The sequence below is a fragment of the Phocoena sinus genome, chromosome 13, assembly GCF_008692025.1.
Source record: "Phocoena sinus isolate mPhoSin1 chromosome 13, mPhoSin1.pri, whole genome shotgun sequence".
Lineage (NCBI taxonomy): Eukaryota > Metazoa > Chordata > Mammalia > Artiodactyla > Phocoenidae > Phocoena > Phocoena sinus.
The window spans coordinates 58,485,542-58,496,283 of NC_045775.1; the positions used below are offsets into that span (position 1 = coordinate 58,485,542).

At 46.5% G+C, this 10,742-nt stretch overlaps 1 protein-coding gene across 1 annotated transcript; it reads left to right on the forward strand.

The window, feature by feature from the left end:
- PROKR1 (prokineticin receptor 1) lies at window positions 1–9,764 on the forward strand. Its single transcript, XM_032653397.1, has 2 exons — window positions 1–485; window positions 9,071–9,764. Exons 1-2 carry the CDS (start codon window positions 1–3, stop codon window positions 9,762–9,764), a joined length of 1,179 nt encoding a protein of 392 aa, XP_032509288.1.
- The last annotated feature ends 978 nt before the right edge of the window (window positions 9,765–10,742 follow it).

Here is a 10,742-nt window from a genome sequence, read left to right on the forward strand (position 1 = left end):
ATGGAGGTGGACGTGGGGGTCATGGATGGGAATGCCACAAACACCTCAACCAACTATTTTTCTCTGCTTGACCCCCACGGAACCCGAGCTGCTTTCTTCCCATTCAACTTCAGCTATGGCGACTATGATACGCCCTTGGACGAAGATGAGGATGTGACCAATTCCCGGACCTTCTTTGCTGCCAAAATTGTCATTGGCATGGCGCTGGTGGGCATCATGCTGGTTTGTGGTGTTGGCAACTTCATCTTCATCGCGGCCCTGGCCCGCTACAAGAAGCTGCGTAACCTCACCAATCTGCTCATCGCCAACCTGGCCATCTCTGATTTCTTGGTGGCCGTCGTCTGCTGCCCCTTCGAGATGGACTACTACGTGGTACGCCAGCTCTCCTGGGAGCACGGCCACGTGCTGTGCGCCTCCATCAACTACCTGCGCACTGTCTCTCTCTACGTCTCCACCAACGCCCTGCTGGCCATCGCCATCGACAGGTGAGTGAGGGGTGGGGACAATGAAGGAAGGGGCAGTTGTGATTGATGAGAGTTATCTGTATTCCCCAGAGCTGTGGATGCATGGGGGCCCAAAGGTGACCCATTTATTGAACAGTGAAAAGAGTTCTAGTTTTCCAGCGGTAAGCAGGCAGGAGGTAGTGGAGCCCCCTAGAGTTGGGCAGCAGGAAGGCTTTTGATCCCTCTGTTATGGACATGCTCCTAGATGTTGTATCTGTCCGAGGTCTAGAGGTAGGCAGCTCCCAGGAGGTGTGGAGGGACAAGTTTAAGTTTCAGGCAGTTACCTCTTGAGTCAACTTGGAAATCTTGAGGGAGGTTTCTCTCTCATCAAGACATCCTCTACTGAAACGTGATGCCCCTACAAACACCGGTTGATTTTTTTATTGTTATGATGATTTTTTAAAATTTTATTTTATATTGGGTATAGTTGATTAACAATGTTAACACCGGTTGATTTCAAATAACGTTGAGGGATTTGTTCTAAAAAACAAACAAAACAAAAAGGAGACCTATGCTCACTTACTCTTTTTTGGTTGTTGCAGTAATCAGCCGGCTGCTTTTCATACATTCGTGTACAACAGTACAGAAGAGCTTTTTTTTAGTGATGGTAAATAAAACCAGTAATAGCAGCCTATGCAAATCTTTCCTATGTTATCTTTAGGCTTTTCATTTAGTATAATCTCCTGTGCTAATGGGCCAGAGTAGTTTTTGTTCCCTTGGAACAATTTTGCAGGCTTCTGTGCCCAAAGTTGGACTCTTGTTACAAAACACCTTGTTGCAGTCCAGAGACAGTTACCCTGAGGGTCTAATCGGGCCTCTGTGTACTTGGATCTGCACAGCCCGTCTCTCTCTCTCTTAACCCAGAGAGCCTGAAGCACAGATGGTCTCCATGTTCCATGGCCTCAGGGCTCTGGTGGCGTTCAGCTCCCTCCCCCCTCAATCAGGACACCCCAGGACAGAGTTCCGGGGAGGAACACAGCAAATAGAGCCCGATTTCTGGAGCCATCAGTGGGATGACCAGGGGTAGAATACCTAGACATAGACCACTCCCAAGGGCAGAGGGTTGAAAAGGAGCCTGGCCTTAAAACCTAGGAGGATATTGGAATTAGCACATTAAATGGCCCTCGGTTTGTCACCCATAGAAGGTGTCCAGAGGTGTCATCCCTGCGCAGGGCTTGGCCAAGCTCTTCCACATGAGTCACGAGGCCCCCGTGGTGTTCTGTCCACCCAGGAATGGACACTGGGTGAATCTGTAGAAGGAACAGGAGGGGGACAGTCAAGCAGAGAATCTGCCCCCAAGTTCCCTTCACAGCTGTCGAGGAAGATCTCCAGGGACCTGGTCTCTGAACTTTTCTGAAAGTGGAAGCTGCCACCATCCCTCTTAGCACATGAACAGGACAAAACATATGGGGTTATTTCCTGAAGTTTCACTCTGGCAAGATAGTTTTTCACAGAAGGTGCTCTCAGCCACTGAAAGTGGGGTAGGTAGGTGCCTGCTGCGGGGTGGGCCCCTGCTCCCTGGGTGAGACCCATTTTACCATGGAGGGGGCTACTCGTAGAAAGAGGTAACACTGCAGGAAGAAATGGCTTCAAGGGGAATGGGAGCCAGGACAAAATCAGGGCATTGGGCTATTCTGAACATGTAAGAGGTAATATCTATGTCGATCAATCCACCTCCATCCACTGAACTCTTTCAAACTCATATTCGCCTTTCATAGGAAACTCAGCTTGTCTGAAATATTGCAGGCATTTCTCTTACGGTGGGTATGTTAATTGGGAACGTGCTTTGCATCGGCTATTGTTTAGAGTGGGGCTGTGATTGGAAACTTGACCCCAGACACTGGGTTTGACTTTGTTAGTTTTAGGCAACTGATTTTTGTCTTGATATAACAAATATGGCCACAGTTATTAAAATATCTTCATTTTTGTTTAATGAAATTTCTGTAGGAACAGTGTGAGCAGTTAGTCTGCCTGGGTTTAAACTCCTACTGCACCACTTATTAGCTGCAGGGCCTTGTGTGTGTTAGTTGACCCTTCTCTGCCTCAATTTTCTCATGTATAAAATGGGAATAATTAGAAAACCTAATGTATTGGGTTGCTTTGAGGATGAAATGAAATAATACATAGAATTGTTTAGAACAATGCTTAAAACAGAGTAAGCACTTAATAAACAGCAGATGTTATGCTTTGTAAATGAACCCTTAAAGGAACAACAACAAAACCAGATAAACTAATGACTATTTCCGATTGGCTAACCTCTTTGCTTTCATGACAGTGATTGTTTTTGTGATGTGATTAAAGAAATAATGATACAAAGTTTCTAAGAAACACAGCTCTCAAGATATAGTAGAACAGAACTATTTATCTCCCACCCATTCTCTGTTTCTACTATTGGTTCCATGGTTCTCCCAGGCATCTAAGCTCAAAAGTTCCCTCTGTCCTGGCTGCTCTCTCCCTTTCTCCAGCATTCACTTAATTCCCAGGCCCTGACAATCCCCTCCCACACCCGGCCCAACCTCCCCACTGCTCACCCAGAGCTGAATTATCACAGTCTCCTCTTGGTCTTCTTGCGGCCAGTGTCTCTCAGCTCCACCCCTCCACCAACCCTACTCCCGCACAATCCATCCTAAGCATTCATGCATTCACACAATGCTTTTTTTTTTTTTTTTCTGTACGCGGGCCTCTCACTGCTGTGGCCTCTCCCATTGCGGAGCACAGGCTCCAGACGCGCAGGCTCAGCGGCCATGCCTCACGGGCCCAGCCGCTCCGCGGCATGTGGGATCTTCCCGGACCAGGGCACGAACCCACATCCCCTGCATCGGTAGGTGGACTCTCAACCACTGCGCCACCAGGGAAGCCCCAACACACAATGCATTTTTTTTTTTTTTTTTTTTTTTTGCGGTACTCGGGCCTCTCACTGTTGTGGCCTCTCCCGCTGCGGAGCACAGGCTCCGGACGCGCAGGCTCAGCGGCCATGGCTCACGGGCCCAGCCGCTCCGCGGCACGCGGGATCCTCCCGGACCGGGGCACGAACCCGCGTCCCCTGCATCGGAAGCGGACTCTCACCCACTGCGCCACCAGGGAAGCCCCACAATGCATTTTTACAGAGCAACTACAAAGTTACAAATAGTATTTCAAGCACTGGTGATATGATGGTAAATAAGCAAAAATGTTCCTTGTGCTGATGGAGCTTGATGGAGAGAGAACAGTCAGGCAAGCAACCAAGGAAGGTAATTTCAGAGCATGAGAAATACTCTGAGCAAAAACAAGTAAACATAACCTATAATGGAAAAGAATCCGAAAAACAAATACATATATGTATAACTGAATCACTGTGCTGGACACCTGAAATGAACACAGCATTGTAAATTAACTCTTCTTCAATAAAACGAACAAACACGCAAGCCAACACTGAGAGTGACCAAGGGTGGGAGGCGCTCTAAGTGGGAATCAGGAAAAGTGTCTCTGAGAAGATATTTGAACAGACCTCTGAATGATAGGGGGAAAAAACTGGCCTTGTAAAGACTGGGAAGAGCATTCCAGACAAAGAGAATTCTAAGTGCAAAGGCTTCGAGACTGGAGCAAACCTGAAGGTTCTAGGAATAGCAAGAAGGGTTCCATGGCCCAGGGGAAGAAAGCAAGACTGCAGCCAAATTAATCTTCTGCCTCATGCACACCCCCCTCTCCTGCTCAAAAGACCTCTAACAACGCCACTGTATACAAAATATGGCTGGAATCTTTTCATCTGCTTTTCCACCATTTTATTATCCAGCTCCAGACTGCCTGCCCGTCTCATGCTGGGTAAACACACTGATGTCCTGTTTTCCAAAAACGGTTGCAATCTTTTTGAGAACTGTCACCGTGGCTTATGACATTTCTGTTCATCCAGTGCTAGGTACTTGCCGAAGGTGAAGTTTTACTAAGATCCTAGGTGCCCAGAATTCACAGACAGCAAAAGGTTATAAAAGAAGTAAGGCATGGGGCTTCCCTGGTGGCACAGTGGTTGAGAGTCCGCCTGCCGATGCGAGGGACATGGATGGGTTCATGCCCCGGTCTGGGAGGATCCCACATGCCGCGGAGCGGCTGGGCCCGTGAGCCATGGCGGCTGAGCCTGCGCGTCCGGAGCCTGTGCTCCACAACGGGAGAGGCTACAACAGTGAGAGGCCCGCGTACCGCAAAAAAAAAAAAAAAAAGAAGTAAGGCATGATCCCTGCTCTTGGGAAGCTTACCATCCAGAGTGCGGGGGTGGGGGGGTGGTGAGAACTAACACAGGAAAGTTAGGGGATAAGTAAAGGGTCAGTTTGAAATGAAATTTAGAGAAGGGGGAGATTGTGGCGTAACAGAATAATCAGAGGAGGCTTCATGCAGGAGACAGACTTTTCACTGGCTTTCAACAAATGACGATCAGCAAGGAGAAAAAAGGATTGCCAAGAGGGTAGGTAGAACTGTGTTTGCAAAAGCCGAGAGGTGAGAGTGCTTGAGGTGAGAGTGAGGTCCGGGGAGCGGGGGCGGGCACGGGGGACAGGGCAAGGAATGTAAAAGAGTAGAGATCAGAAAGAATAGGGTCCTGTTCTAGAACATCACAAAATCTAGGCACAGGGAGTCAGACCTGAGGGTAGCAGGGAACTGCAAAAGATCCTCAGAGGACTCTGTCCCCCCAGGTCTGGGTTTCTTCTCTGATGTGGAGATGCCTGCACTGTCCTCGGGGTATATCTTTTGGATCTCAGGCACATGGGGCACTGGGGTCCCTCCTTTCTTTTATGTGGAATCCAGGGGAACCTGGCCAGTCTGCCTGCCTGTTGGCAGCTCTCTTGTACTGTCTGGACGAGGCAGCTAAGGCATGAGGGACAGCACTCAAGCCTTAGGAAGCCCACATGCTTCCTGGTGAGCTTATTGGTTGGGGCTGGTTGGCCCAAAAAGCAGGTTGTACATTTGCTACCCATCCCATGAGCCGCCTAGTAGCTACTGTGACCGCCACTTCTGTGATTAGAACTGGGGCTGAGTCCCGGGGCAGAGAGGGAGCTCAAATGCTCTTTGCTCAATCACCCAGCCCACTAATATCACACGGTTAGTGGCTGGACATTTCTTTGTCCAGCAGCCTTCATTCTTTGTTCTCTGGGAAATGCTGACTCTTAAAGTGGATCTGGACCTGAACCACTGTAGTGGTAGACACGCTACAATGCCAAGCACATACTCCTAAGGAAAGTAGCTGCCAATCGCCCGACTCCTTTTTGGAACATCAATAGGTCGAAACTGACTATGATGAAAAGAACAGGGGGGCTGCCAGGATGCCAGAAGGGCAGGAGGAAGAGATATTTCTTGCTCTGGTTTGAAAAGGAAGGAACACTTGGCGTATTGGCGAGCCCACTGGCTTTGGAGCAAGATCCGGATGGGTCTGCATCATGGTTCTGTCGATTACTAGCTGCGTGGCTTTTGACAGGTTATTTAACTTCTTCAGACCTCAGTTTGCTCTTTTGTAAGGTGGGCATCTTTGCTCCCTTACCTATTCAAATGAGTTGGGGTTATCTAATGAGAATGTGGATTTGAAAACGCTCTGTAAATTGTAAGTTGCTTTACAAAGTCAAGCAACTGTTACTAATAATGGAGTTCTGAGCCTAGCATACCCAAGGCTGGTGGCAATCCTTGAAACAGTTTTCTGCAATTTGCCTATTGGTTAATGTATTTGGAAGATCTCTTGCACAGCTCCTGGTGCTAACTTTGGGGACGGAGGTGGGGTGATGTCAGGATGAACTAACTATCTGATGGGCAATCACAGATTAATTCTGATGTGAAGATTAGTAAATCCAATAAAATAGGTCCAATAAAATCGAAAGTAGCATAGAACTTGCAAATGCAGGATTTGCCAGTAGCAGGTGAAAGAAAATTTCTTGCTATACAGAATAGCTCTAAAAATACATTTTAGGATACTAAGAGTTTTTCCTTGTACTTTAATAGCCTATTGTTTATGTGCAGTGTCTCGCTGAAGCTTCGCAGTATCTCTGTGAGCCTGGTAAGGCACTTGATATTCCCACGTCACAGATGAGGAAATTGAGTCCTCAGGGCTAAGAAAATGAAAAATTCGCATAGCACGTTTGTGGCAAAGCTGGAGTAGATTCTTGGTCTTCTAGATCAGCATTCTCCCCTACGTGTTCATTGGAAAAACACTCTGAGTTTGAAAATATCATAAAGACTTGGGAAATTACTAGTGGGAAAAGAAGGAATAGAATCATATAGTGAACGTTCATATAGCAAGCAATTATGAATACAGAAATATTCTTTGAGAGAGTAATCAACAGAACATGGTGGGGTAGATAGAGAGGGAGAGAGCTGGTGAGAGCAAAAGCTCTAAACTCTTAGTTTTCGTTATGGTTCAGAGCAGGTTTGGTGCCCTCCATACAGCAAGAGTGGCGTGGTCTTCATGTGCACGGACAAAAGCATTGCCAACACCCAGCAGACATTCCCATTTCACCCTCAGCATCCACCCTGGGAGACTGGCGAGTGCCAGGGATTGTTGCTGGTGGCGGAGCATGAAAAGCAGCCAGATGGGCGACCAGAGGGTGGACCCAACCCATCCAACTTCATCTAACAGCTGGTAGCTACAAGACAGCAGAAGTCTTGTGCCACTGAACTCTCCATATGACACTCAATGGGGTTGGCTGTCTGTGTTGTGGGAAGGACAGAAACAGCAGGAATATGACAAAAAAAAAAAAAAAAAAAGAATGACCCTCCTCTTCCAGTCAAAATCCCAAGTAAGATGACCTCAAAGGGATCAGCTGCGAAGGGAACAGAATTGTTTGGCTTTCCTTCAGGCCTCCGTCATGGTTGCCCTTGGCTTTCCCAGGGATAAGCTGTGGACACGTGAGGATGTGTTTATCTCCAGCGTTGATTAGTCATTCCCTCCCACTTCACTTGCCATCTTTCTCCTTCTCCTGCTTCCACCCCCTGCCACACACAGAACGTCTTCCAGGAAACCAGAGCTCTCTGTCTAAGTATGTGCACTCTCTCTGGGAAGGAGGCTTTCATACTGCACGAATGACTCACATCCCCCGGAAAATGCTCTCTCTTGTTTTCTGGACAACTGTGGTAACAGCAGTGTGGTTTTAAGGGAAAGAACAAATGCAATATCTTTTACTGTCTGTTGCTTTGTGGTTCAAAAAACAAGTTCGTGTATATTCTCAATTGATTTTCACATCAACCATGTGAGATAGGGTTAAATGTTTTCTATCGAGAGTCCTGTGGTATTTGACTTTGAGAAAGTCACTCATCTCTCACTAAGCTCCATTTTTCAACCTGAAAAATAAGATAAATGGTCACATGCTTTTCCTCCAACTTTGCATGCAGAGCAATGTTTTTAAAAATGTGGAATGAAGGCAAAGCTGTTTCTATCAGAGAGGGCAAATCCTCCCAACAACTCTGGAATTATCAGGTCCTTTTAGCTCTAAGCTGTGGGGTAATTAGGATGAATGGCCCTGAAAACAGGAAGGACCTGGGAACAGTGCCAGGCTAGAAACCGATAGGAGATGTTATTACTACATTTAATAATAATAGTTACCATTTATTGAGTATATACCATGTTTTAAACTGTGCCAGAAATTGTGTCTATATTGGCACATTTAATCTTTAAAAACAAACAAACACAAAAACTTTTGCAGATAAGGAAATTGAGATTCAGAGAGATTATACATACCTTGCCTGTCCTGGGCATATATCCAGACAAAACTCTAATTCGAAAAGATACATGCACCCCTATGTTCACAGCAGCACTATTCACAATAGCCAAGACATGGAAACAACCTAAATGTCCATTGACAGATGAATGGATAAAGAAGATGTGGTATATATATATATATATATATATATATATATATATATACAATGGAATATTACTCAGCCATAAAAAATGAAATAATGCCATTTGCAGCAACATGAATGGACCTAGAGATTATCACAGTAAGTGACTATGTAAGAGAAAGACAAATACCATATGATATCACTTATATGTAGAATCTAAAATATGACACAAATGAGCTTATCTATGAAACAGAAACAGAAGAGACTCACTGATATAGACAACAGACTTGTGTTTGCCAAGGGGTGGGTGGCGGGGTGTGGAAAGGATGGATTGGGAGTTTGGGGTTAGCAGATGTAAGCTTTTACATATAGAATGGATAAACAACAAGGTCCTACTGTATACCATAGGGAGCTATATTCAATATCCTGGAATAAACCATAATGTAAAGAATATGAAAAAGAATATATATATATATATATATATATATATATATATATATATATATAACTGAATCACTTTGCTGTACAGCAGAAATTAACACAACATTGTAAATCAACTATACTTCAATTAAAAAAAAATAAAAACTTGCCTGAGGTTGCACAGCTAGTAAGAGGTGTAGCTGGAGCTGGCATTCAAGTCTGCCTTTCCTGGAAGCCCACATAACACTGCTCTTTCCCTCCACACCTACCATTTGTGACTCAATGTTGCAAAAATAACATCATCCTCCAGCACTTCCTTACCACAGTGGTTGATCCCATTTGTGTCCTTGTCCTAGATATCTGGCCATTGTCCACCCGCTGAGACCCCGCATGAAGTATCAAACAGCCACTGGCTTGATTGCCTTGGTGTGGATGGTGTCCATCCTCATTGCCATACCGTCAGCCTACTTCACCACTGAAACGGTCCTCCTCGTTGTCAAGAGCCAGGAGAAGATCTTCTGTGGCCAGATCTGGCCAGTGGACCAGCAGATCTACTACAAGTCATACTTCCTGTTCATCTTCAGCATTGAGTTCGTGGGCCCAGTGGTCACCATGACCCTGTGCTATGCCAGGATCTCCCGGGAACTCTGGTTCAAGGCTGTCCCTGGTTTCCAGACTGAGCAGATCCGGAAGCGGCTGCGCTGCCGCCGGAAGACGGTCCTGGTGCTCATGTGCGTCCTCACCGCCTACGTGCTGTGCTGGGCGCCCTTCTACGGCTTTACCATCGTGCGTGACTTCTTCCCCACCGTGTTTGTGAAGGAGAAGCACTACCTCACGGCCTTCTATGTGGTTGAGTGCATCGCCATGAGCAACAGCATGGTCAACACCGTGTGCTTCGTGACCGTCAAGAACAACACCGTGAAGTACTTCAAGAAGATGCTGCTCCACTGGAAGGCTTCTTACAGCGGGAGTAAGTCCAGTGGGGACCTTGACCTCAAAACCACGGGGGTGCCTGCCACCGAAGAGGTGGACTGCATCATACTGAAATAACCCCAGGACAGGACCTTTGGGACCCTGAGCAGTGTGCTTAGGTACATGCTATCGACCAAGAACACTCGGTGTGCTGCATAGGGCAAAGCAAACGGACAAATATGTCAACGCTGTGTTCAGGGAGCTCAGAATCTCTAAAACGGGTGCGATTAGACACCATCACCAGTGGCTGACATTCATTGAACATCTAGTTTGTGCAAAGAGTAGGCACTGGTGAAACCTATATATGTTGGCGATATTTAATAGGCAAAAAGAAGTAACGATAAAACCAAGAAAACCGTTGGGAGATAGCCTGGAATAATGGGGTTTCCAGAAGGGAGCCTAAGTAGGCATCTAAGACTGTGGTACATGTGTCTGTAGGGTGAGGGTCTCTCTGGACCATCTAAGTTACTCAGACACTGATGTAGCCCATCTCTGGGATTGTTCCTAGGCTTGAGTTCACTCCTAACATTTGCAGGGCTGGGGCAAGAATACAAAGCAGGCTTCTGGCTCTTTCTGCAACTTTCTCTTCTCATCCTCGGTCCTGATTCTCACCCTGGGCACCCAGGAAAGAAAAGAACATACAAATGGTTGGGGGGGGGGGGACCCAACAATGAGATTCAGTGACGCTACAGGCTTACTGAGGGCTCGTCCCTCTTTCTAATCCACCTCCTTTGTTTGGTGTTTTGAATTTTGAATATGGAAATTTGGGATCAGAATACCTGATCCAGCCTTGGCTCCATCACCTGTGTGGGCCTGGGTAAAGCCTCTTGGTGGGGACAAAGATGATACCTGTGATAGCTACCAATGGGGTGGTTGTGAAGAGCCAATGAGATGATATATGGGAAAACTCTTTCAACCATGCAAGCAATCAAAAGAATGGACTAACAGCTGTGTGTAGAGCCCAGGAGAAGGAAAGACTTGTCACCTTAGCTTATGTATCTAGAAACCTCACCATGTCCCCCTTTCATTATTCTTTGTGTGAATATTCCCTTGCTC